The sequence below is a fragment of the Ursus maritimus genome, unplaced genomic scaffold (genome assembly GCF_017311325.1).
Source record: "Ursus maritimus isolate PB19 unplaced genomic scaffold, ASM1731132v1 scaffold_19, whole genome shotgun sequence".
Taxonomy (NCBI): Eukaryota; Metazoa; Chordata; class Mammalia; order Carnivora; family Ursidae; genus Ursus; species Ursus maritimus.
In genome coordinates this window covers 4412806-4440340 of record NW_024424341.1, presented here as the reverse complement: position 1 = coordinate 4440340, position 27535 = coordinate 4412806, and the positions used below count along the sequence as shown (strand labels likewise).

Genomic DNA, 27535 nt, shown 5'->3' with positions numbered 1-27535 from the left:
CGCCACCGTAGGTGCGCGCGCGTCAGTGACGTCACAATGGCGCCATCTACAAGCCCGCGCGCCCGCGACCCCAGCTGAGAGTTGGAGCGTCAGTCTGGAGACTGAGCGTGGCGCGCGAGCTCGGGCACAAGAAGTCTCTTTAGCCCAAACTTTGACGAGAGATGTTCTGATGGCCGAGGGCTGCTGAAGAAAGTGAAGAGAGGTAAAGAGTGAGCGTCGCCCGCGGGAAGCGTCATCAGAGCGCACCGGAAGCGGCCCGAGGATGAAGAGTAAGCGGGGTTGAAGGCCTCTAAGCTGTGGAGGGGTGGGATGTCAGGGGTCGGGGACTTGGTGCTGGTAGGTGTACAGGGTCGTAGCGGAGTCCGAATGAAATTGCTAGGGGCATTGTCCCGCCGTACATAAGTGAAACCGAGGCCCAGAGTCTCGGTTGGCCTGGCTCAGTCCCTGAGCTACAGATGGATGGATGTCAGAGCTGGAGACAGGTCCCCAAGGGGCCTGCTTAGCGGTGCTAAAGGAGGGCCCAGGGCCTGGGGCCGACTTGGCCACTACCTGGTGATAGTGGTTAAGGCCATGAGCCTCTCTACAACCTGGTTTCCATTATGTGAGGTTACTTAGAGTGGTGCCTGCCCAGCCTGCTGTTCTGGGAAGGACCCTCGTCTGGTGGAAAGCGCTGGGAGCGTGCTGAGGAATGGTATCATAACCCGGGACTTTGGGAGTTGAGTGGAGAATAGCTATGCCAAGGAAGGGAGCAAGCACCCAGGGCTGGTATACGCAGGGGAGTGTAGACACCGTTAAAACTGGTTTTTGGACCAGTATGTTCATTTCCATCTCTGCCACTCCTATCTCTGTGATCAAGTTATGTGTCTCAGCATATCTGAGCTTCAGTTTTCTCACGTGCGTTATAGGAATAATACCTACTTTAAAGGATTGTTCAAGAAATACCATGAGATAAAATGTGTAGCTTTTTAGCCAGGTACATGACAAGTAATGAGTGCTCAATAACTGTTAGATGTGTATTGTTCCAGGGGCGCCTGGATAGGGCAGTCGTTAAGCGTCTGCCTTTGGCTCAGGGCGTGATCCTGGCGTTCAGGGATCGAGTCCCACATAGGGCTCCTCCGCTGGGAGCCTGCTTCTTCCTCTCCCACTCCCCTGCTGTGTTCCCTCTCTCACTGGCTGTCACATAAATAAATAAAATCTTAAAAAAAAAAAAAATGTGTATCGTTCCAGAAAAGACTTTCAAGTCTAGTGGACACACCTGTGACAGTTGAAGCAAAGTCATTCCTGGGGTTGGTCTTTAGAAACAGGTTTTAATGCCATTCTTGCATTTCAAGGAGAACCAGACTCTGTATCTAATATAATATATTGTATAATATATATAAACACTTTGGTTTGCTTGTTCACGAGTACCCAGGGAAACACAAAGGAGCTGGGGTGGAATTTGCAGAGTGTTGTGTAAACCACGTTTTCTAGTCTTTTGACCCTTAAACCAGGCCTTTGTCTTACATTTATTCCATTTACACCCATACTCCGTCCTCAAAGCCTTGTTTTTCTTCATCAGAAAATTAAGTAAGAAACAGAGGAGTGTGCAAGTTTTTAAGGTTGAAACTACATTGGTCGATATATATTTTTTGAGCTTGAAGAAAGACCTATTATGTTTTATCAGTGTAGGACACCATCTATTATATGATAGACCCTAATTTCATAGATATAAATATGTGAAAAACCTTGTTTTAAACGTCTTATAGTAAACAAAATGTAATATTTCCAACCATCTGCAACCAGGGAGGTTCTGCCATATAACTTTTATTAAAGATTTATTTAATTGAGAGAGAGCACACTCAGAGGGGAGGGACAGAGCGAGAGATCTTCAAGCAGACTCCCCGCTCAGCGGAGGCGCCAGACGTAGGGCTTGATCCCAGGACCCTGAGATCCTGACCTGAGCCGAAATCAAGAGTTGGACACTCAACTGCCTGAGCCACCCAGGCGCCCCGAGAAGCACTGTTTGAAAGCACACTCTTGGAACTTCTAGGACGGTGGCCAGAGGGTAGAATAAGAGGCATCCAAGACAGCTGAGAAGCCTGTGCTCTTTGTAGCACCCCCATCTTCTATCTCTAAATAAGCACAGTTTGTTTCATAGTTAGAAAGGTCGTGGGTCTTAGAGTCATGCCCAACAGGAATTGATCATTTCTTGTTTGTTTGTTTGTTTGTTTGTTTGTTTGTTTGTTTGAATCCCCAGGTGTGGTCTACCAAGCCTTTTCTCAGAAAGAGGCCAAGGAGTTCGATATTGAGGTACAGTGCATGGCAGGAAGTCTGGGAGCAGCAGCGGTGATGGCAAAGTTGGCTCGATACCCTAGTCCTGCTTTAGATGTCCTTTCCCACATCTCACTCCTCATCTTTCCAGTAGATGGGTTCAGCTCAGTCACGATCTGCTGTTCTGATGGCCTCTTTCCATATGCCAGCTGCTCTTTCCCTTGTTCGGTTAACTGGGACCTCTTGATCCTGTGTCATCTCCCACTGTGTCGGGGACACTGGGCTGTGCCCACCTGAAAGCTGCCCTGGTGAACATTGTCATTTGGCTTTGTCACTGTGCCCCCTTGCCTCTTGAAGAGGGCAGGCAGTCACATTTCCTCGGGGGAATGTAGGGATTATATCTGGTGCTGCAGACATGCTTTGTCAGTGGGCAGAAGCTCCACTGGGGGCTGCTAATGAGCGAGTTCACCTGAAATCAAGATTTTAAGAGACTGGTACACCGTTATGTGGTTTCTTCATGAAGAAGGGCCACTTAGGAATTTAAAAGAAGCAACTAGTTGTTCTGTCACAGTAATAATAGTGATGATAATGAATCTTTAGTGAGTATGTAAAGGGGCAAGGCTGACACTGACTGCTGTCCTTACTGGGAGCTGCCTGGAACATTGAGAGTATCACATCACACCCCCGCCAGCCCCGCTTCCCCATAAGGGAGCGGGATTATTGACACATTAGCTTCACAGGGTTGGCAGCCCGTTTAGCGCAATAGGGGTTCAGGAAATCGCCAGCCAAGAGGCAGGACCTGGGTGGACAGTGGCCGACCTAGGACACGAGCAGCTAATGCAGAGTAGCCCGGTGGAACTCCCAACATGAGAGGCAGTGACGTTGGAGTTCTCTCAGGAATTACACACAATTTGGACAGTTCTTTTGCCCCCACGTCCTACGAGTCTGTGCTAAGTCACAGTCAAATGCTGTTCTGCTCTGTGTGGGAGAGAGTGAGCACTGGAGGCTGAGACGCACTGGCAGCACTTCCTTTCCCCAAGCTCTGCGGGAGCAAACCTAGCAAGTAGTCGTGACGCGTCCACGGGGCCAAACCCAAGGAAAGAGGATTGCAACATGGGCACCGTGTCAAAATTCCTACCCCGCAAGGCGTGGTCCATCCTGGGGCACCAAGTGGTACCCAAGTGTGAGGATCATTTCCTTTGAGGCCATAGCTTGGCTCCACTCTGAGCTTGCCTTCATCTGGTCATGACTGACTAAATATTGTTGTCATACATTTCTCAGGCTCTCCTCCCGGCCAAGGAGCAGAGAAAGTCTTTTCTTCCTAATATAAAGGGTTTTGGGAGTTTTAAAAAAATCCTCCTCAAAAGTTATAACCTCAGCGAAATAGAGTAGGAAGTTGAATATGGACGTGGCCGTTCTGTGTGGCAGTCACGAATTGGTATTTGAAGGTGACTTTCACATCTGGACAGCTGTGGGTAGCTGACATTCAGCAGTGGGAGGCTGTGTGAGGCTCCGTCGGGAGACAGATGGGTCAGTGAAGGCATCCCCTCTGCGGTGTGTAGGGGGGTCTGGGACGGCCCCCACCAGAACAGTGGGCCCCATGCCGCCTCATCCCCATGCAGCTTCCGGGAGCCCAGCAGGCCGAGGCCTTCGTGAGGGCCTTCCTGAAGCGCAGCACGCCCCGCATGAGCCAGCAAGCCCGCGAGCACCAGCTGCAGCGCAAGGCTGTGGTCCTGGAGTACTCCACTCGCCGGAAGCGAAAAGAGAAGAAAAAAAAATCCAAAGGCCTTTCTGCCAGGCAGAGGAGGGAGCTGCGCCTCTTTGACATTAAGCCGGAGCAGCAGAGGTAAGCCGAGGCTTTCCTGCCGTTCTCCCTAAGGCGGCTTCATCTTCCTGGAATGGGTGCGGATTTGGGAAGCCCAGCAGCAGAGGGGGCAGCCCCTTTTCCCTGAAGCTAAGGGAGCTTCGCCCACTTCTGCCACAAGGGGGCAGCCTTCCTTTACCAATTCAGACTAGGTTTGCACGTGGCTTTTAAAGCAGGGCACCCTGAGGCTCTTGCTGTTTTACTGTCTGGCTTGTGTCCTGAACTAATGAGAACCGTACCACAAGTGAGTCTGTTACCCATGGCAACAGGCTGTTTGTCTCTCAGCTTTCCTAGAGAAAGAGGAACTGGTATATCTTAATATATGCTCTTTATAGCTTTGAATAGCACTAGACAGAATCATCCACGGGAGTTTTATTGCCAAAGAGCGTGCTGCCCACGTTTCAGAAGTTTCTGAAAGGGACGCATCACTCCGTGGAAGGACGTGTTCCTCCCTCCAGCGGACACTGCATCCCTCCTTGGCCACGGTTCTGCATATGCTCATCTTCAGACTGTTTGTAGACTTCCACTCCAAGATCTGCAGCCGAATAGCCTCCCACATCCCACAGGACAAAGTCAGTCGCTTTGTCCGTGACCCGCTTGCAAAAAGAGCTGGGCATTGGGTGCAGGAAGGGGCAGCTGCCTGCCCAGGTTTCCCTCGCTGGTGTCTGCACCAGTGGAGCCCACTTCGAGTTCAAGCTTGAGGTTCTCCTTGGTCTGACCAGCCGTTTCCTGTAACAGGTTCCCCAGGAGGCACCAGCCCAGTAATACTGACTCCAGAGGAAAGCCTCTGCAGTCCTCTCACCTGGTCCCTCCCCTTTGTCCCACCACTTGCTCTCTCACCTTCCAGACTGTTCCCGTACATGGGGACGTGCATGGCAGCCAGCAGCTCCTGTTCACTCCCCTCCCCAGGGTCAGCTCTTGTAGCAGGAGACCTCAGAGAGCAGTGGTTCAGCAAGACTGAAGTTCACTGCTCTCATGAAAAGACCAGATGAGCACCACCCCTGCCCCGGGCTGGTGTGGCAGGGACTTGGGCAGCGCTGCCCCAGGAGCTCCCTGGCTGCTCCGCCATCTGTGCCTGCTGCCTCACGGTCTGAGGGGCTGCCGGGGCGCCAGCCGTCCAGGCTGCATCTAGCCAGCAGGAAGGATGGAGGGCACCCCCTTCCTCCCCTCCTTAGCCTCAGGAGGGTTCTAGCAGCAGAAACCGAGGTTCAGGAGGTGGAAGCACTTGACTGTAGTCAGTCGGGTTATCTGCTGTAGAACCAGGATCCGCACCCAGTCCCCAGGGACCCAGGTCGGGGTCCTTGGCACCAGGCCTCGCTCTGTGCTCTGCTGACGTTACAATCCCAAGCTCGTGTCGCCTTACTGTTTACTTCTTTCTAACTTTGCCACAGATACAGTCTTTTTCTCCCTCTGCATGAACTCTGGAAACAGTACATCCGCGACCTGTGCGGAGGTCTCAAGCCAGACACGTGAGTTGCATTTCTGAAGCCTTGCCCCTTGGGGCAGAACCCAAGTCTTACGATCACTGTAAATGCAGCCTTCAGAGCCAGCCGGCTGCAGGAGTTTGTAAACCTGTGTGCTCCCTGCAGAATCTTGATCGTGGTCAACACTAAGGCCTTCTGTTTACCTCCTAGGCAGCCACAGATGATTCAGGCCAAGCTGTTAAAGGCAGATCTGCACGGGGCTCTTGTTTCAGGTAACTCGCCTAGGAGCCCACGGTCACCTGAACGCCCGCACCGTCCCTCAGTGGCAGCGTGGCTCTGTGCTACAGGGCTCGACACACTCCTGGTCATGTGGATATTTCCAGATCACCGGCATTGAGGGTGGGAGATGAGTAGCTACCCGAGCCAGTTCTGGCCCCTTTTTGGATACACCCTAAATGGTCTTTGTGTGCCTTTCCACACAGGGACCCCTGCTGCTCTCCCGGGGGGCACAGCAGCTGCTGGCACGTGCCCCCAGCCCTGAACAGAAAGTCCCTTTCATCCATTTCCCTATAGTTTTCAGTCTCAGCTGTGGACTCCCAGCTCCCAGTGTCCTCTCCAGGGCAGACCTTCCCCTGAACATCTTCACTCATCCAGCTGCCACTGCACACAGCCGCCCACGTGTCCAGTAGGCGTCACAACCTTTCCATATCCGAAACCACTCCGCCTCCTCACGTCAGCCCCTGCCCTTGTTCCCCAGCTCCGTTCATGGTACCAGCGTTTACCCTGGTCATTCAGCCTAAAAACCTGGGTGGGATCACGTTTCTTCTTCCCATGTCCATCGGCGTGTGCGAACCCCCGAATCCAAGCCACCACCGTCTCCCCTGGATTCCTGGAGAAGCTGCCTAACCCTCTGCCTGCTGACACACTGCTCTCCCCCAACCGGCCAGCCAGAGGGAAGGTCTTATATCAAACCTCAGACCATGTCTGTCTTCTGCTTCCTTACTGTGCTCTAGGCCTCTCTGACTCTACTGAGCACCAGGTCTGACCACATCGGCCTGCTTTCTGCTTCCAGGCTTGGACCCACCTCAGGGCCTTTGATTTATTCCTTCCTTCTGCCCAGAGTTCTGTGTGTTCACAGGCTGCTTCTCAGTATTCAGGTCCCTACTCAGATGTCACTTCCCCCGAGGGCCTGCCATCACTGAAAGTGACCTTCCTCCCCGTGCCTTGGGTTTTTTCTTTGCAACAGTTACCACTACCGGAAAATGCAGTCATCTGATTTAGTACACATTCCCCTCCTACCATTAGAACATCAGCTCCTTGAGAGCAGAACCTAGAACAGTCTTGTTCACTCCCGTGCCTGGCACCGACCTCGGACAGTGCCAGGCTCATAGCAGGTGCTCAGTGAATGTCTACAGGACACATGGGGGCATGGGTCAGGAGAGCTGAGGGGCTGGCCCCACTCACTGCTCCACAGCCTGTAGCAAGATTCCATTCTGGCCAGAGTTTGGGAGGTCATGGGAAGGCCATGGTGGACAGGTGCTCCTTCAGAGCCCATTGGTGAGACTTGGCCCCGTGCCAGCAACCTGTGGGTCTTGGTGGTGCTGGACATACACGTGACCTCTTGGCTTCGTAGTCCTTCCCAAGACTCCGTGGCTGCAGGCCCTCCAAAGGACACCTTGCCAGAGCAGCCCAGATGCTCTAAAGCCACAGGCAGGGCATTGGGACCTTGAGTTCTCATCCAGTTTGGTCCCTGTCCAGCTGAGGAGCCCCTCCCCCCTGTCCCCACCTAGCTAGCTGTGCTGCCCCCAGCACCACCAAGGCTGAGGCCTTGAATGTCCTTTTCCTTTGCAGTCACGAAATCCAAATGCCCCTCCTATGTGGGTGTTACAGGAATCCTTCTACAGGAAACAAAGCACGTCTTCAAAGTCCTCACCAAAGAAGACCGCCTGAAAGGTAAGTAACTGTGTGTCAGGGTGTTGTGGCCTACGGCCTACCCAGCTCCATCAGCCCTGTCCTTGTGGCTTCAGCAGCTCAGTTTGGTCTCTCACATCAGCACAGATTGCAGATGCCTGCTGACCGTACGTCCCACGCCTGCTGGGGACACCCCCTGCCCCCACCGCTCTCCCAAAGGCAGCTCGGAGCCCAGCCAGCAGCCACAGCCAGATACGACAGAAGGAAGGGCTGCGTGGCTACGCTTGCAGATACTTGGGTCTGTTTCCGTGCCTGAGGCCCTCCCCTGCCCCAAAGCTGCTGCCCCCAGAGGAGTGGACAGGACAGACAAGGGAGCTAGGGTAGTGCCTGTCCCTGGAGTTCCAGGATCTTGCCCTTTCTGCTGACCCTTGGGGTCTCAGGAAAGCAAGTGCAGGCTCACCCGCTGGGTGGGCCAGAGCTCATTGTTCTAGCAGAGACGAGCGTCCGCAGCCGGGCTGTCGAGATTTCCACACCCCTTGCCCGCAAATCCGAGATGGCAAAACCACGGTGGGAGGTTTTTGTTCCTTCAGTTTTGGAGCTTGGTTTTTCTTGCTGCTTCCTTCCGTTTCCTTGTATATTCTTGTCTCGTTTTAAACCTCAGAAAGAGGTGTCTAGGTGTCCTCGCGGAGCGTAAAGCCACAAGTCTGTCTGAAAATTATATGGGGAGACCTGTTTCTAGCACTTCTTCTGGGAGTTTGGCTTAGAGCCTTTGACCCTGAAAATTAGGTGTTGAGTTATATTTAAAATCTGAATAAATCGGTCATATGGCCGAATAACACCCTATAATCCCGGTGCTGCTAAGCTTTGTGGATCCCTGTTTCTTACTAGCTTATCAATAGTATTATGCATCAGTGTGAACTTAAGGATTTTTTCCTCGTCCTTTTTCTCCTGGGTTTTTTGTTTGTTTTTTTCAGTTATCCCCAAGCTAAACTGTGTGTTCACAGTGGAAATCGATGGCTTCATTTCCTACATTTATGGAAGCAAATTCCAGCTTCGGTCAAGTGAGCGATCCGCCAAGAAATTCAAGGCCAAGGGAACCGTTGACCTGTGAGCTGTTTGCTGTGGAGGCGACTGTTCTGACCCCAAGCACTGGGAACACCTGAGTGCCCACCTGTCAGCGAACAGATAGCCGGGTCGGTTCTGGTTCTAGACCCCCCCCCCCAGCCTGTTAACACCAGAGTTAAGAACAGTTCATCATCCAGGAAGAAACACACCGTATTGAGCAAAGAAGGCCGGGAACGGAGGGCTGTATGTTTCTAGGTGACGACGGGCGTGTTCTGCTCCGTGAGAGGAAACCCTGGCAGGATCCACCCAGGCTGCCCTGACTGGTGCCATTGTGAGCTTTTTACTTCTTTTTCATCCTTTTCTGTGTCTGCTGAATGTTCTGTGATGAATCCCTGGCTTATGTAATAATAAAACCCACGTGTCGGCATAGGAGGCTCCTGGTGAAGGCCCGAGCCCTGCGGCACAGCCAGGCCCGAAGGGAAGCGGCCCGAGGCTGAGCCTGGCGGGGGCCCTGTAGACAGAATTTCCCGAGGGCAGGGGCTCGGCGCATCTGACGTGTTGCTTTACATCACGCCCCCTGTGGAACTCTGGGACCGAACGGCGGTCTCCTGGGATCGAGCCCCAAGTTGGACTCCCTGCTTGGCGGGGAGCCTGCTTCTCCCTCTGCCTCTCCCCCTCCCCCCAACTCCTGCATTCTCTCTACTAAATAAATCTTTAAAAAAAAAATGTTAAAAGTCATCAGTATCAACCCAGCAGAGATTTAAAACCATCGAGATCCTAAGAGACATGGATGGGGTTGTCAAGAGCCCACCCCTCCTTGCCCACCAAACCAAAAGGTTCCCGAAGAATGTTACCCAAAACTTAAGGGACTTCCACTTGCTTTTTTTTCTAGAACCTAAAGAAAAGGAAAGTTCTAAATTATTTTTGTAAGGGCAGCCTAACTGTAAAGCATGACTTACGTAAAATCGGACCCAAACAGAACTACCGACCAACTCCTTTGGACGCACGGCTACGAAAGTACAGAACACAGTCTGAATTCACACATTCGAAGCGCGGCAGGCAGCATACAGACGTGGCTCAGTGTTCGCAGCCCCACTGGTTTGGTATTCCTCATATAAAAACTAAATCAGACAGTCACGGGTGCTAAAAAAAAAAAAAACTTTTTGTAAAATTCACCATCTGGACAGAAACTCTTAACCTAAGTACAAATAAATGAATACTCCCTTCACGTGAAAAATCTATCTGCAAAGCCAGCAACCTGCTTCAGGATGAAAGACCACACATTTCCATTACAGTCAGGAGTGGGAAGGGGGTATCACTGCTACAGAAATTCTGGAAGTATTTGCTGATACAATTAATCAAGAGAAAGTAAAAAAAAAAAGTCTAGAAATTGCAAGAGTAGGGAAACCGTCCTCACTTCCGGGTACGCAATCACAGTACGTGCACTGAACACATTGTAGGTGTCGGTTATAGCCCGGTTAGGCTGGAGGGAAAAAGAAGAAATCACGGAGCCAAAAACACAGCTGCACTGAGCCTGGGGATTCATTAGCAGTGTCCACGCTCAGCTCCTCCCCAGCCCCACCGAGTCAGAAACTGGGGGTGCAGCCCTACCACCTGCCCTTCAGCACGCCTTCTAGAGGATTCTCACACAGACCCAAGGTTGAAAACCCCCAGACCAAAGAAGTCAGCAAGGTAGCTGGGTACAGAACTAGGCAGAAAAATAAAAAACCTTCCTATGTTCAAACAATCACCAGGGAAACAAGTCCACGTACAGTACCAGCAATAACGACAAAATCCACGTGGCAAACTTCGATGTTCCTGTCCTTGGGGGCGGGGGTAGCCACCTCGGCCGGGTGTCAGCTCTGCCCGCACTGATCCACATGTCATGCTATCTCCAAAATACAACCATCAAACTTTTTAGAAGGGTTACCCAAGGTCAGAGAAAACAAACAGGCAGGCATAGGAAGGAAACTTCCAAAACACAGAAGTCATCGGGGAATAGCTCTTCTTTTTATCATCAAACTCCAGTACTTAAACCATGAGGCAGAGACTGAAGTTATAGAAATATATAGAATATATATATATAGAAATGCAGGGGATGAAAAAGTGGTCCTCCCCTCCCTCCCCTCCCTTTAGGTGGGGGAGGGGCAGAGGGGGAGGGAAAGAATCTCAAGCAGGGTCCATGCCCAGTGAAGGAACCAACTCGGGGCTCGATCTCACGACCCTGAGATCATGACCTGGGCCAAAGTCAAGGCTCAGAGGCTTAACCGACGGAGCCACCCAGTAGCGCCCTGACAAAATAGTACTTTAAGTCAGTGGGAAAGAAACATACCATTAAATATAAAAGATACTGAAATTTATTTGGGGGCAAGACAGAAGTACATTTTAAAATACATTTTGAATGAATCAAAAATTTAGAAGGAAAAATGAAAGCAGAAGAACAGAAGAAAACATGATTTTTTTTTTTAATTACAGAGTGGGGAAAAAAACGTTCTAATAAGCAAACTACAAATCTCAGAAGCCTTAAGAGGAAACACTGGTAAATAGGACAAAATGCAAAATCTGTGTATGGAAAAATAAAGCCCAACAAACTGGAAGAAATACTTAGCAAACAAACGCTTCATTCCAAAAAGCACTCAGGCAAATCGGCAGGAAGAAAACCCACATCCCAGAAAACCAGGTGGAGGGTAGGACACAGACGGCGATGGAAACATCAAACAGTTCACAGTCACTCGGAGCAAACATCAGGTCCACAAAACTCAGTTTTAACACCGTGTCCGTATATGCACGGCCAGCAGGCACGGAGGGACGTCAGGAGTGTATACACTGAACTCCAAAGAGCTTTCCTCGTTTGTCAGCATCTGAATTAGGAAGCATCTTCTGATCCAACAATTCAACTTCTCAGAGTTTACTCGTCCCGACAAAAATCACACCGAGGCACACACCCAGCAACGCCCAGCTGCAGACACATGGTCCGCAGCCACCGAGGCTGCGCACCCTCAACGACGGGGCGTCCGCACCAGGGACGTGGCACGGTCCGTGCCGTAAACCGGGAGTAGAAGGGTGCCTGGCAGCCACATCCACCAAGAACGAGCGGGACGCACACGGTGCAGCAGACACAACTCTGCTGGGCGTGCGAGGGGTCCCCTCCGGCCGAGACCTAAGCAGTTTCCTGTGAGTGGCTTTGCCTTTTGGGAAGGAAAACAGCCTTTTGGGGAGGAAGATTTCTCTCTCAAGTTACATCCTTCATAGTTCAACCTTTTTTACCTTGTCCACCTGTGGTCATTGTTTTAATAAAACATGGCAGGGGGTGGGGAGTAATGACAGCCACGTCTGCACCACGAACCCCATTCTTTCACCTCTTCCTTCTGGCACCTTCTGGGGGCACTCACTGGCCTTCACTTACAGGGAAACCACGGGCCCTCAATTCTTCTGTTGCTGAAAGAACCGCCTGTTCACTGTTAAACCAGCACCGAGTGTCTCCCAGGCCTGGGTGGAGGGAGGGGCCAGGTCCGGTGACCCTGGCCGCGGCGTCACCCTCCACAGGTGGGTGGGCGGAGAACCTCACAGCCAGAGAAGCCCACCTGCGGGCTGCACCCCCCTGGGGACCACGCGCCTGGACTGGGCACCCCCCTTTCCCTGTGTGAGCAAGCCGTCCTAGGAAACGGGTCCCTGCTTGTCACCTGCCCTCTGATGACAAAGAGCTCGAGGCAGAGCGTGCGCCCACCAACAAAACCCAAGCCCCTCTCTCAGCCACGGGCAGAGGCAGTGGCAACGGCACTTAAGCTACGAATCCCAGCGGGCCTGTTACTAGTGAGGTACTGAGTTGCTTTTTTATAAAAAGAAATCCAGAACAGACGGAAGGTGCAGGACCGACCCGGTTCTTTGGATTTACGGTAAGGATCTGAGGAGCCTCACCTCCCCTGTCTGCTAGCCCATCGAGTGGGGAGACGCACAACGTCCCCGAGCAGCTTTTCATGAGGAAAATCAATCACGACTACGCCTGTCATGTCAGGCCGCTGCCTCTCTGCGTCCTGTCTGGGCGCGCACTTTTCTTTGGGAAGCTCATTTGCAAGGCTTTCTGCTCCGTCAGGGGCACGGCTAAGTGCACAATTTGGGGAGCCTCCTGGGAGAAAATACAGCACCTGCAAAGTGCACACAGCTTGGCTTCCTAGGGCTTAGAAGCAGGCAAGTTCTGCAGTACAGGTCCCATTTTCACCACATCTGCAGAAGGTCCAGGTATACAACGAAAGACCCAAGAAGGTGGTGTAGGTCTCCGAGCCGAGCCCACAGCTCTGCCCGTGAAGGACGGACTTCTCACGGCGGGTCAGACCCACCCAGGTCATGGGTCAGCACGCCGGGATCACTCGAGTCCGTGGGAGTCCCTGCTGTCAAATGACCCGTCAGCCCTTTGGGGGCCACAGCGCCGGAGGGTGACACTGAAGAGGTGGTACCAGGGCTGGGAACCCAGGCCAGGAGGTCAGGTTACTCACCACTAATTCATGCCACGGGGCGTCTCAGAGCTTCCGACTTCCCCATGTTTAAAATCAATAACAGAACCACCTGGAACCTCTGTAGACCGTGGCACAGACTCATTTAAAAGCAGCTGAGAAGGGGGGGGAGGAACCTTATCACAAACATCTATGGAGGACCCCCCCAAACCCCCCCCACCACCACCGACAGGGACACCTGCTCTCTCACTGTTTAGGCTTTTTTGTAAATAGAAATTTCAGGTCATAGGAAGCTGCTCCCAGAAGGCACTGAGACTCACGCTGGGACGTGCCTCTGCCCTTTGCCAGTGAGAATGGAACATGAGGCACGTTTTTAACTGCAGTGGCTTGAGCGGGGGCCAGGTGACCCCCAGTAGGCGGAGCCCCGCCCTGCACGGCAGGGGTGCCCGTGCCCTTCCGACACTAACTCAGGCAGAGGTCTCCAGCGTCCGTGTCTTCAGATTTCATTGGCGAGAAAGGAACAGAAGATAAGGATTAAGTTGCTAACAGACACTCAGGATTCCTGGGAGACGTGCCCGCCGATCCATACGTAGCATCAAAGGAATTTTACCGTGTTCCGATTCAGCACGTCCCCGACCACGTGGACATGCCCAGTGCGGCCCTGTGTTGAACCATGTGATGGGGGCCAGGATCCAGCTCTAGGGAGGCCCGAGCTCGGGGGCACCTCCTCACTGATCCTCCGGGATGTCCCGGAGCCCTTCGCTGTGGCGACTCCGCCCGCTGATTTCCAGCAGGGCCTGGGCCTCGGGGTCCACGTCCAGGATGCTCTTGCCGCTCTTGGCCTTGGGAAGAAGGGAAGGGACGTGAGCGTCTCCCTGACGGCCAAGAACGAGCAGGGGGGTCCTGCTGGTTTCGAGCTCATGACAGTCAGACCCCTGCTGCTGCCACAAGGAAAACACCATGGGGGCTCTGGCGCTCTCGCAGACGTGCTCCCGACCCCAGGATGCCATCGTTGGGAGGTCATGGGGTGCAGAGGGCCCAAGAACAGCTCACTGCAGAACCAGGGGACGAGAAGGAAGCCGACCTTCCTCATCGTAGGTGGGCCACGATTCCCACCCCAGACAGGCCCTGTTTCCCGGCAGGTTCACTTCACAAAATGCCACAGACCCCAACAGGACTCCCAGCCCTGCTGTGCACCCCCCAGCATCTCCGTCCGGCAGCAGCTCTGGGACCAAGTTTAGGATGAACGACCTCCAGACGGAGCAGGAAAAGGGGCAGCGCCCCCAGCTCACCTGCTGCGACCCCGAGGCGTCCCCCACTGCCCACACCTCCATCTTCTCAAAGCCGAAGTCCTCCTGGGCCGACAGCTGAGGGCTGTTGTACGTGGTGCACTTGGGCTTGGCCTTGCTGTGTCCTTTCCCGAAATTCACATCGACCCACAGCCCGAAGTAATTGTGCTGTCCTCCCATGCCCTGCGGGGGAAGAGCAGGGACTCCTCAGTCGGAGCCGCCAAACCCCCCGAGCCCGCCTCTGCTCAAGAACCAGGCTGACAGGAGGGCCAGGAAGAGCTGGACGCAATTCTCTGCCCCGTTTATAAACCGGAAACATACTGAGTGCTGCGATTTAAACATCCCATCCCAAGCTACTAAAACAATCATCGAGGCGTGTGGGCGCCCCTCCCGCCGCTCCTTCTCCTGGGGCTGCACTGGCTGGGAGCACAAGCGACAGCAGAGGACAAAACAAAGGATTCAGACCAGGGCCCAGAGACCCAAGGCATTAAACTAAGAGCGGAGAGAGCAGCACCGACCCTGATGCTGGAAAACCAGACAGGGTGTGTGTCTCACTCAGACCAGGACCCTGGGCCGGGAGCCTGGGAGTCGCATGCTCCATGGGGCCAACTGCAGGGCAACGAAGAGGAAGCAGACCTGGGGGCGACTCACGCCCAGTCTTGCCACCATCCGCCACTCCGCCGTCACGCTAAGCTGTGGCCGGCAAGACAAAACCGTTCAGCCTCCGGATGACCGTCCCGGATGCCCCCTCTACCGCCGCCTTCTTGGGCCCCTCGCGGGCCGAGGACTGAGGTCGAGCAATAGACCAGAGCAGAAAATGCCAACTCTCAGGGCTGCTTCTCTCTTGGGCTGATTCCTGAGGACATACTGGGTGCTGCTCCTGAGGCCACCCACCTCTCTTTTCTGGGAGGTGTCTGGGGTCCTCAGGGGGCCCCACGGGAGCTTTCGGGTGAGCCTGGGAAGGAGCACTGGGGCCCTCTCCATCCTGACAAGCTGCAAGCACAGAGCTGGGATCCCCCAAAAGCTGCTTTGTGTTAAGCCTCAGAGAAAAGGAATCGCTGGGGTGCTGGCAGGAGACCCATTTCTCACCCAAAGTAAGCAGCTCACAGGTGCAGGGTGGGGGTGCACATGCAGGGGCACCCATCCAGCTCCTCCCCTTGGCCCTGGCCCCCAGCCCCCACCCCTGGCCCGCACCCTTGTCCTCTTCCTCCCATGGCTGCGTCTCCGGGCTGCAGACAGAGCAGAGGGGAGGTGTGCTCACCCTGACAGGAGCCCCAGTTGTATGACTTACCCAGGGACAACTCCTGATGGGCCCGGGGAGCCCACATCTGGGCGTGCCCCTCGCCCAGCTCATCTCCAGCCACAAAGGCCAAGCCCAACCAGCTGACCCCAGGAAAACTGGCCAAACCCACCATTTGCACACAAACCACAGACAGGCCTCAGCAGAGCCCGACCTTGCAGGAGAGAACTCTGTCCTAGCTGTCACTCGCCACCGCACCAAGCCCCAGGCAGAATGAACACAGCCCACGCCCGTAACCAAATGCATACGGCTCCCCTGGCTCGCGGGGCAAGTGTCAGCCTGGGCATGTCGGGACTGACCCCGTGGCAGGAAGGACATCACGAAGGTGGGGCAGCCCCTGCCCTCCCTAAGTCCTTACCAGTCCGTTTGGGATGGTCTGCTGCCCGTGATTCAGGTACATGTAGTGGTCGTTGTAACCCGTGGACGTGTACACGGCCATGTGGGGGGAGATGGAGAACAGGAAGCACGTGTCATCCCCTGAAAGTGACCAGAGTGTGGACAAGCTCACATCAACGATCCCACACAGCACCATTTCTTACACTCTGGGGAACTGGGGCCGGAGAAAGCAAGCCCCGTGCTGCTCAGCCCACGGCCGCAGGTCTCTGCGCCGCACAGCAGAAACGGTAAGCCGCCAGGAAGGGACTCCCCGGGTCTGCAAGGTGAGGACAGCTTCCAAAACCGAGGGACAGGACCGCAGGGAAGGGGACCACATCTGTGATGCGAGGCTGCCCTCTGCTGGAATTCCATCGAATTCTCATGTCTCAGGACAGCACAGAGAAGTTTGAAAATCTGTCAACTGTGTTTTTCCACGTTCTTCAGGGGCCTAATCCTGCTTCTTAATAAAACACTAAGAGCAGCAGAGACCAGTCAGACCAATGTGGGAGCCGGGAGAAGCGGAAGGTCAGCTGTTATGACGATTCCCTGTACCCTAAAGCCGAGCCTCCAACCGTGCAGACAGCAGCTCATCATTCCCCCAAAGCCTTGAACGGAGTTGGGGGGAATGTGCCCCATTCGTCCCCCCGGACACTATGACAAGGAAGGTGGGGGTGCAGAAGTGAGTGAACGCAGCAGGGCTGAGACTGTGGGCCCCAGAAAGGTCCCTGGGCTGATGTCTGGGAGCGTGGATTTGGGGAGGGTCCCCCCCACTCCCAGAAATGGTAAGAGGGGCTCCCTGTGCAGTGTGGTTGATCCAGAACATCTGCTTTCCTCCCGGGACTCTGGGATTTGGGTGATCACATGACCAGCCCCCAGGAAAACCCTGAGTGCTGAGCCCCTAACAGGCATCGCTGGTAGACAGCCCTGCTGGGGAATCGAGTGGGTCCTGTGTGTCCCCCGGGCGAGGGCTCTGGAAGCTGGCGCCTGTCTCTCTGCTGACCTTGCTCCACGTCCTCTCACTGTCATTAATCATGGCCACTGGGGTGACCGTACCGAGTCCTGCAGGTACTCCCGGGGAGTCCCCAACATGGGGGTGGCCTTGGGGATCCCTGACACAGTGGGGAAGAGCTAGTAGCAGCAACTGGATTAAAGATCTGGAGTATTCTGAAACCTTAGAGAAAACTAAATCCTAGAAACGACAGGATCTCAGGGATTCTGCTCATGATTCCCGCCACCCACCCCGCAGCTACCACAATCTCCCTTGTAATGTCAACTCTGCACCTGGACACGGCCTCCCGGCTTGCAGAAGCTTGCCTCCAGAGGGAAGGTGTGCAGTGTGACAGAGGACCCACAGGGCACCATGTGCACCCTGTGGGTCCTCCCATGTCTGGGAAGGCTTCCTGCAGGAGGTGACCTCAGGCTGAGTCCCAACAAGGAGCTGGTCATGCAAACAGGGTAGGGGGAGAGAAAGAGCAGCATGCGCCAAGTCCAAGGATAAGAGGGAGTCTGGGGAGACGGAGCAGGCCACAAGGCTGGAGACAGGAGACGTACATCCTGCAGGCAGCATTCAAGCGTCTCAAGAGAAGACACCATGTCAGACATGCTGGGATGTGGCAAATGGATTGGAGGGCAAGATGGAAACCAGGGGGCTGATCAGGCGGCCCCACAGCAACATGGAGGGAGCGGCATGAGAGAAGTTGAGGGGATAGAACAGAGGACCCTCCCGTTCACACTCGCGGTCCCTGTCCCCGAGGAGCACGTGGCATCAGTGTCGCATCTAGGGACCCGGACAGGAAGGGTATCAACCGTCCTGGCTCCTGCTGCATCACATTCCAGAGCCTGTGGGAAAGGCCCCCACTTCACCGCTGGGGAGACGCACCAAGGACACAGGCTCGGGGCCACACGCCGAGGCACATGCAGGGACGTCAGACCCTGGGAAGGCATGAGCACCTCGAGCCCGAGAACATCCCGCTACCCAGGAGATAAACGATCCTTGAAAAATGTTGATCAGAGCACGTTTCTTTAAGGAGGGGAAGCATTTACTTCAGGACTTTCATCCAGCATGCTGAATGTCACGCAAGGAGTGCTCGGATTACGACAAATCACAGGACTGGGAAACCAGGGCAGACGGAAAAGGCAGACCCCGCAGAGCAGATGCACCAGCGGGGATCGGGCTGTCCAGGGACGGGGACGGCCGGTGACAAGAGCCATCCATCAGACAGGACCAGCGGAAGCCCCCACAGCCCAGCCTCCTCCATGGCCTGGACCCCGCGTGGTTTAATAATGCCGAGCCATGGTCTCCTCCTCTGAGAGCCACGGTCGGGATACCTGTCCTGTGTCCCTTCCTCTGTTGCCAGAATCACTGGACCACGTAAAGCTGCATCTCCTCCTACTGTCCTCCTGACCGTGTCCCGAGAAGCACCCAGAGGAGACGGAACAAAGCCTCCGCACACCGACGCCCCCGGTTGGCTCAGAGGTCCCCAGGCAGCAGCCACGAGACCCAACCCTCCAGGAGTACCATGCTATGGCGTGCCATGTGGGGACCCGGTCTCACCTTGAAACTGAGGCTTGACCTCCCAGGAGCAGGAGGCAAACCCGCCGAACACCTGGCCGTCGTGGTCCTCCAGCAGCAGCACGCAGGGGCCCCGGTGGGTGATGCGGCCGCAGAGCTGGGCAAAGCTGTGCCCGTGGAGCTCGGACGAGAAGAGCAGGCGCCAGCGGCCCCGCTGCTCCTGGCGCAGGTGGGAGTTGACGAAGATAACCGACAGGACGTCCAGGATGCTCTCAAACTCCCTCTCCTGCTCAACGTGACGCTCGGGGACCAGGGTGGCCAGATCGAGGGAGAAGCGCAGGAGGAGGAAGCCTCTGTGGATGACCACGCTCAGGAACGTGGCCACGTGGGGGGCCCTGAACACCCAGGCCTCGATCGTGGCTCGGTCACACTCACAGTCCAGCTGCTGAGGCCCTGGAAGCTTCTCGCCACCTAGGGGAGGGACGGCCCAAGCCGTGTGGCCACCACATCACCTGACATCCACTCCCCGCACCTGTGCAGCCCATCGTGGGAGCCACACGTGGCTCCTGAGTGCCTGACATGTGGCTGGTCTGAACGGAGCTGTGCACTAAGTATAAAACGCACACCCGAATGCAAAGAGCCAGTGTGAAAAACGAAGTGTAACATCGCAATCATTTTTTATATTGATTATGGAGGTTATCCTTTGGACATATTAGAAGTAATTCCCTGTGTTTCTCTTTACTCTTTTCATGTGGCTACTGGAATATTTAACATTTCACACGTGGCTTGCATTGGTGCCTGCACTGATCTCAACAATTTGACGTCCAGACCCTTCTTTTCTCTCCTCTGCAAGCTGCATGGGAGAGACCCAGGCCTCACCCCTGCGCCCAGCCCTGAAGCCCTCAGCAGGTATTTCCAAGAGAGCCACACCAAAAACCACTCTTCTAGGGGTTTCCACCCAACAGACCCATTTCGAGAGGCCCTTAGAAGTTGACACTCTCCAGGCAAGTCGGGGTGGAGGCTGGTAACTTATGAGACACCCCCACCACCAGTTATCTGGGAGGAACGGGTATCATTAACTAGGAATTATGCTCGACACCAAAGTCTTGTTCTCTCTCTCTCTTACCCACCGAGAATGAAGGGGATATGGTGGGGACACCAGAAGGCCAACTACTGATACTTTACATATATTATGTTACTCTCCTGTCCAAGTTCCAAATTCACCACTTGATTTTTGACATAGGACCTATTTCAAACTGCATTTTAAAATCCAGCTTTATAATAAAATAATGCTTTTATAAAAACAAATCTACTTTGCAAAGAGATTCACCACAGGTATTTTTAAATCCCAAATAAATTCAAATGTGTATGGTTTCTCATCTAACGATAGTAGAATACACAGTAGTTTCAAGGGCACATGCAACCTTCTCTGGAACAGACCGTACATCAGTGCAGGAAGCAAGCCTCCGTAAATGGAAAAGGACTGAAGTCATACGAAGTAGGTTCTTCAACCACAATGGAAAGAAATCATAAATCAACAACAGGAGGCGATTTGGGAAATTCAAAACATGTAGAAGTCAATTAACACACATCTACATAACCAACAGACCAAAGGAGGAACCACAAGTTAGAAGATACTGAGAGGGTTGAACACACACACACAACGTACCAAAACTCATGGGATGCAGCTAAAGCAGTGCTTAGAGGGAAATGTATAGTCGTAAATGCCTATATTGAAAAAGAAGAGAGATCTCAAATCAATAACCTAACCTTCAACCTTAGAAAACTAGAGAAAGTAGACCAGACTAAATGTGAAGCAACCAGAAAGACAAGACAAGACTAGGGTAGAGAGGAATGAAGTAAGAGACCAAGAAAACCAACTATATCAAAAGTCGGCTTTCTGAAAACATCCACCAAAACCTGATAGACCCTCCACTAGATGGATCAAGAATATAAAAAGCCTAAGCCTAAGCCTTCTGACTAATACCAGAAATGAAAGTGGGGACATCACTACTGATCCTACAGAATAAGGATTACAAAGAATACTAGGAACGATTACATTAATTTCTTCATGTTTGTGAATTTCCCAAATGCCTCTTGTTACTAACTTGTAATTTCTTTCCACTGTGGCTGAAGAATCGTACGTTGTATGATTTCAGTCCTTTAAATTTATCATGAGGCATATTGCATGGCCAACCAATAAGATAGTCCACAACAAACTTGGAGGACTCACGTTTACGGATTTCAAAACTTCACTACAAGGCTACAGTGACCAAGACTGCATGGTACCAGTCTACACATCGAGGTCTCAGTGGGTGAGCACACAGGGCACTTGCCTTGAAGGTCCATCTCAGAGAAGAGCTGGGCAGCCAGCACCTGCACCCTGGCAGGGGGGCCTGAGCCTCTCTTCTGGGTCCAGCCTCTCAGCTCCTGTCTGTAGTTGAGCACATGCACCACAGAGCCAACCAGATCCTCTGTAAACTGTAAGACCACAGTGTTACCGTTCATCACATTTCCACCATGACCCACGACCTACATCATATCAACACAGGGAAGGGCGCTTTATCTTTTCAATGCCAACTACAATAGGCCACAACGTGGGAAAAGATTACATTACTTAAGTAAGTGTTCAAGCTCTATTTTGCCAAAGCCTCCGTCCAGGAGTCCTGACCTCACCGGTGATGTGGTCTAGGGTCCCCAAGGGGGACATCTCCATGTGCCTCCACCAGCTATACAACCATCCTAAGTCCCCCGAGGACACCCGAGGCTTCTTGGCATGGCTACAAACAGCCTTGTGGCCTCTCTACCTTCTGGACTTCTCTTGCTTTCACGGGACCTTCGGTGGGAGAAATCATTTTCAGGATCACAAGACTCTTCTCCTCAGAGTTTCCCTTCAACAAGTGGGACATGGACACCGTGAACTGCTCCTGGGAGACACTGTCGCTGGGCCCCTTGGCCTTTCCCGTCAGGTCAACGCCCCGCATGCCGTCATATAGTCTGGTGACCATCGCCAGGGGAAGAGCTTCCCCAACGTGGCTCTGTTGGGAACAAGTGGGAGAAAAGGCTGGACAGGGTCGAGCTATGCATAGTAGGATCACAGGAAAAGGACCAGGGACCAAGACCAACCTCTGCCATTCCCGGATGCTTCCACCAGCACTCACCTTCCTAAACCCCATGCATCTCCCCTCTCCCCCACCCAACGGGATCACATCACCCCAAAATGCACATGCCTGATGTGTCCTGGCTTGTGGCTCGTCTTGGCCATCGGACTCTTCCACAGTCTGTTCCCATCCTGCCCTCCAAACTTTTCAGTCCCTGGCCCCCCCCAGATTGGCCACATCATTCCTGCTCTGGCCACTGCCTGCTCTTTATTCTGCTTACACCTTCTTCATTCTAGACCAACAGCTGCCACACGCACATTGGAATTTATTAACCCGTGGAACATACATGTGTGCGTAGCTGATCTGTTCTCTGTATGAGAGGAGTCAGCTCTTCTTATCCAAAATCTTTGTGTTTAATATGTATTTTTACTTAAGGTTTAAATTTTCAATCTATTTTTTTAAGATTTATTTATTGATTTGAGAGAGAGAGAGCGCGCAAGCGAGCATGGGGTAAGACGCAGAGGGGGAGAGAGAATCTCAAGCAAACTCCATGCTGATCATGGAGCCTGACGCGGGACTCGATTCCATAACCCCGAGATCATGACCTGAGCCAAAATCAAGAGTCAGATGCTCAACCCACTGAGCCACCCAGGCGCCCTGATTTTAAATCTTATTCCTAATTACCGTCTTGCCAATAACATTCTGTAAATACTGTTTTCCTTTTTCACTACAACATGCAATGTGATTTGCTCCAGGGATGACAAAAAGATGGAGAGAGAGCGCAAATCACAAACTGCATCACGAGCTTCCTTCGAGCAGGGTCTGAAAACCGGGTTCTCTCTAACGGCACCCTGTGTGTGCAGTCTGGGACCACACGGGTATTCCGAGGCTCTCATAAAGCAGGTTCCCGAGCTCCCCGCTCAAGAGTACTCCTATTTCCGTCTGTTTTCTCCAGGTTCTCCTGAAAAAGCGACCTTCACTTCTTCCCCAGAAGAAACTTTCTTCAGTCACCAGGGTTTTCTGATCAACTGTTCACCCTCCAGACCATAATACACACACGTGAACAGTTACCCACCCTGCACTCACGCCTTCAACTGGCCTGGCCGGTTCTGCCTGCTTCAGCTTCGTGGGTGACCCAGCAGACTGGGGTGCTTGGGTCCAGTGCAGATCCACACACACCCACGTACACACGCACGCGTACACACACACACACACATACACACGCACGCACACACACACACGCGCACACACACACGCGCACACAGCTGTGACCTGGATGAGCCCCCTGGCCAGTTTCCTCGTCTGTGAGGTGAGCATGTTGGGGGATCCCAAGGCCCCCACCAGCTCCCACTCTGCACATTCTAGAGGAGGCCCCTAGATTGCCTTCCCCTGATGCAGCCCCTGCCCCACCACCCAGCAAGATGGGCCGGCGGGGTCTCTGTGCCACTGCCTTGCTCAGTCCGGGCACTCAAACATGCTGTTAAAAAAGCCCCGTGGAGGGACACCCGGGTGCTCAGTCGGGTAAGCATCTGCTTCTGGTTATGATCTCGGGGTCCTGGGGTAAAGCCTGCTCCCTGCTCAGTGGAGAGTCTGCTTCTCGCCCTCCCTCTGCTCCTCCCCCCACCATGCTCTCTAATAAATAAAGTCTTAAAAAAAGAAGTATCCCCCCAAAACACCGTACACAGAGGCAGAGCAGCCGCAGCAGACCCCGCAGCCCGCCACACGGAAAGTGCAGACCGTCTGCCTTTTGCAGAGAACGCACTTGGCCTTGTGGCCGAACCCGCGTCGGACTACAACAGAGGGCCGCTTCGGGCCCAAGGGCCACAGCGCGCGCACCTGCTCAGACCACGCACTCACCGCCCCCCTGCGGCTCTTGCCTTCAGCGCCTTCAGAGAGAAGCATCGGGCCGAGGCGTCGGAGCTGGGTGCCTCCGAGGACAGAGCATCGAACAGTCTATCGATCTCCTCCTGCTCCTCGGGAAGGAACCGTGAGCAAAACTTCTGCGCCGACCGGCTTCCGCTGCTCCCCATCCCTCCTCGTACCGGCACAACTCTCTGCAGAAGACAGCAGGTCGGGGATCAGGAGAGAGAGGCCACAGAGAGCACATGTCGGTAAGTGCGCACGGGCAATTCATCAATACCGATTCAGCGGCAAAGACAGGCTAAAACCCGTCAGAGCTACGGCCTGGAGTCGACACAGATCAGGCGGGAACACCGGCCCCTGACCCCGTGGTCTCCCCGAGCACACGCGTGCCCACCAAGCAGCCTGCGCTTCCTTATTCAAAAACACAGTTCTACACTAATGTACCTAAAAGGTAGAAAAATCAGTATGTTCATCTAAATACTCTGATTTCCAAAACTTAACTTGAAAGAAGTCTAAGGCTGGCTGATCCCATGTATTTGAATAAAATCGACACCTTGAAAATAGCACCTACGAAGCAAGCGTGGGACCGGACAAGCTCTTCCCTGTGATCCTGGCTCCGCCCCGCAGCAGCTGCGCAGGCTGGGGTGGGCTCCAGAAGCTTCCGTGCCCCCACATCCTCTTGTGTGAAACGGGGATCAGCACGCCCTCCAACATAGGTCCTGGTGACCACTGGGCGAGTTAGCCCAAGCAAAGGGCTGAGAAGGTGCCCGTGACCTGCAAGGGACAGTCACAGAGACAGGCACCCACAGGCCCAGGGCCTTGTTCATTGTCACAGACCCCATTCCTGACAGGGGTCGAGGGCCATCAGATCTGGGAGTCAAACAGAAAAGCACAGTCGGGGGGGGGGATCTCTCAAGAGCCAAGTGCTGTGGCTTGTTCCTTCCGTCCTTAGACTCCACCTGGAAGCCGGTGTCGGTGAAATTGCTGGAGAGAAACGCACCTTCTCCCCCAGCCCAGGAGTGAACCGTCTCCCACCAGGTCAAGGCAGGGAGCTGGGAAGGGGAGGGCAGGCCAGCCCAGGCCCCCCAAGATCTGGCTGACCAATACCCCAAGGGAAAATTTTTCTTCCCCAGATTTTTCTTCCTTCTTGAGGAGAGAGTTACCTAACGTGAAACTAACCACTTTGGAATGAACAATCCAGCAGGACTTAGCGCATTCAGTGTGGGGCAACCGCCACCTCTGCCGATTCCAAAATATTTTCGTCGCCCCCAAAGGGAACCTCGTGCCCATTAGCAGATACTCCCCACCCCCTCTGGGGCCACCGAAGTGCAGCGTCTGTGGGTGACCCTGTTCCAGACATTCCACGTACACGGAACCACACCCTCTGTGGTCTTGTGGGTCTGGTCTCTCTCTGGTGGCAGACGGTTTTCGAGGCTCACCCGAGCCATGGCGAGTGTCCGCACTCCGTCGCGTAGGGTCGAACGCTACTCTGGTACGCGGCAGACCAGGCCGGGTTTACCCGTACATCTGCTGTCGGACAGGTGGGCTGTCTCTACCTGCTGGGTATTGTGAACAGCGCTGCTACGAACACAGACTCGTTCCAGGCTCTGCTTTCAGACTGTGGGGTACCTAACTAGGAACCGAGTCACTGGGTCGTGTGGTGATCCAGTGTTTAATTCGGGAGAAACCACCGATCAGCGTTCTGTTTTCCATTCCCAGCAGCAAAGCACGCAGGTTCCAATTTCTCCACAGCCTCCCTGATGCTATTTTCTATCTTTGTTACTCCAGCCATCCTGGCAGGGGACCCATCTGCCCTGCGGAGGAGGACGCCGGCAGGGACTCGGACAGGGACTGCAGCGCACTTGCCGAGGCAATGGAGAGGAGGGCTCGCAGAGCCCAGCTTGGGGCTGTCACTCACGGGCCACCTGATCTAAATGCTTCCACTCCTCAAGCTTCTCAGCAGCATGAGAGCCAAGAAGGAAAACCTCCAGCCCTGGGCTCAAGGGCCAGCCTGCGTGAGGCTCTCCTCATCGCTAAGACAGAGGGGACCATGCCGGCTGGTGCCTGGTCCCCACCAGGGGCACGGCCCAACCAACGGCCCAGAAAACACCTGATCGTGTAGGACTCCAACAGGAGATGAGCCACCATCGCCTGATTTGTAAATACCCACTGATTCCGGAGGACAGTAGCAGAGAGCGCCGAGCAAAGGGAGACACGGCCGTGACCAGGATACGTTCCACCAGCCGCGAGCCCGTGCTGTCAGCACTGAGGGTCCTGAGGCCATGCCCCAGAGGAGTCGGAAGAAGATGTCGATGCTGCCAGCTGAAGGCCAGCAGGGGCACACGGGAGCTCAAGGCTGCCTTCCAGGCTGCTGTGCAAGGAAGCACGGGCACCGGGCAAGAGCACGGGAGGCTGGGCGTGGGGCTGGGGCGCACGAGGGGAGCGCAGTCTGGACTGGGTCTGTTCATCACTTCCCTGCAGACGCGGGAGGAACAGCTAAGTCATCACTGGGAAGAGACCCACGTGTTCGTGTTTACCAGGACGGGGGTCGGGGATCAACCCGCGCACCCCAGGAGAGGGGCTCTGTACAGCGTGGTCTGGCTTTGGCCTTGTTCTGTCACAGCTTTGTGTGTGTCGCTGGTAAATCACGACAGCTTCAGTCAGAAGTAGTTAGACTGATATTCCCCCACCACCGCCAGGGAAATTCAAGACTCTCTCAAAATCTGGGTTAACTTATCGAGTCACCAAAAACCTTGTCACACAACTCTCCCTGGGTCTCTAATCTTGTTATTCTGCCAAAGTCCTGAAAATGGTAAATGTTTAAAAATACACCCTAGTGGTTCTATTTCATTCCCAGATGGGGGTTCCTGACAAAGATCATTAACTTTTTCACTTCTAGAAAACCTTAAGGTTTGTGACTCAAAAGGGCCCATGACTTACCTAAATGGCTGGAAGGAATAAAGGTCTTGCCAGCACCTGGGAGGGGAAGGATTGGCGACGTCAGCACAGTGTCACGTCAGAGCTGGACTCTAACAGAGGTATGTGGTCCACTCGGGGCATCAGACTCTAGTGCCCTATGTGGCTCAGAGGGCCCTCACTGTCCCCCACACACCACCACCCCACTCAGCCTTTGGGTTCCAAGACTACTCAGCATTCCTAACTTTCCTAGAACTGATAGTCGCCTTAACTGAAGTGGAGCACAGACCCCTCCTCCCCGACTCTGCTCGCTCTCCCCACTCACCACCCCCCCAGGTTCATGCCTGACTTGCCGGCTCAAATCTGAAAGTCCCAAGAGACTCTGTCCTACGGCCACCTGCCTGGCACCTTAGCCACCTGGTGCACGCAGGCACAGCGCCATGGCGTCCCGGGCCGGCCTGTCAGGCGCACCGGCCCACTCTCCCGCGGCCAGCTGGGCTCCCGTGTGCAAATTCCAAGAGGCCAGCCTCGCCCGAGTCCTAAGAGAGCCCAAGCACTGCCCCAGAGACTCAATCCCAACCCCTACTGCACTCAGGGGCCCCGGAATTGGTACCACTCGCTCAGCCACCACGACCTGTCCCCTACCCGGGGACGGGCTCCAGGATGCCCTCACGTCTGCATCCCACAGCCCCACCAGGCCCGAGCCACAGCAGGCACTCCACCTATGCTCTTCCATTCACCAAACCATCCCCCCATGAGAAGAAAACAGGCCCGGAAGACACCAGGGAGAGCCAGCAGCATGGATGGGAGGTCCAGCCGATGCTGCCTCTGGCGTCTCTTTTCCTGGTGCCATCTGACTGCCTTGCCTCCCAATCCCCAAATCCCAAGATAGCTTCCTCCCTGCTCAAAACCAACGAATCACTCCACCAGGGGGAGGCCGGCCTCTTTAAGGGGGACACATGGAGCTAAACGGCCACCAACGTTTAAATGCCACTCCTCAGAAGTTTCCATGTCCCAGAGGAGGGAACAGTGCACATGGGGCTGGGACACTAACGGGCCACAGGTCGTGCCTCCTCCAGCATGTGGGCCCTTCTGCATCTATTCTTTCAATCAGTGACTCAGTGTCCCCAGAGCCAGGCCCCGTCCCAGAGAGCAGGCAGACACAGAGGAGCCTCAGGCAGGCGCCAGCCTGCAGGAATGTTCCATTCAACGGG

At 54.2% G+C, this 27535-nt stretch overlaps 2 protein-coding genes across 6 annotated transcripts; one reads left to right on the top strand and one right to left on the bottom strand.

The window, feature by feature from the left end:
* Window positions 1-13: 13 nt before the first annotated feature.
* On the top strand, window positions 14-8941 carry LOC103673825 (ribonuclease P protein subunit p29). 5 transcript variants are annotated; one of them, XM_008702677.2, is made up of 7 exons: window positions 14-269; window positions 2237-2289; window positions 3873-4096; window positions 5506-5583; window positions 5749-5810; window positions 7390-7491; window positions 8424-8941. In XM_008702677.2, the coding sequence occupies exons 1-7, from the start codon at window positions 263-265 to the stop codon at window positions 8558-8560; spliced, it is 663 nt and encodes a 220-aa protein (XP_008700899.1). In that variant the 5' UTR covers window positions 14-262; the 3' UTR covers window positions 8561-8941. The 5 variants fall into 5 exon arrangements, with proteins under 5 accessions (XP_008700899.1, XP_008700900.1, XP_040489178.1 ...); XM_008702678.2 differs by lacking the exon at window positions 8424-8941 and adding an exon at window positions 7592-7748; XM_040633244.1 differs by lacking the exon at window positions 5749-5810.
* Window positions 8942-10716: 1775 nt separating this feature from the next.
* MEAK7 (MTOR associated protein, eak-7 homolog) lies at window positions 10717-26414 on the bottom strand. The gene is made up of 8 exons (XM_008702680.2): window positions 26346-26414; window positions 23420-23596; window positions 21249-21479; window positions 20778-20922; window positions 18484-18912; window positions 15913-16031; window positions 14258-14437; window positions 10717-13807 (listed from the first exon to the last, which is right to left on the bottom strand). The coding sequence occupies exons 2-8, from the start codon at window positions 23570-23572 to the stop codon at window positions 13694-13696; spliced, it is 1371 nt and encodes a 456-aa protein (XP_008700902.1). The 5' UTR covers window positions 23573-23596; window positions 26346-26414; the 3' UTR covers window positions 10717-13693.
* Between the last annotated feature and the right edge of the window lie 1121 nt (window positions 26415-27535).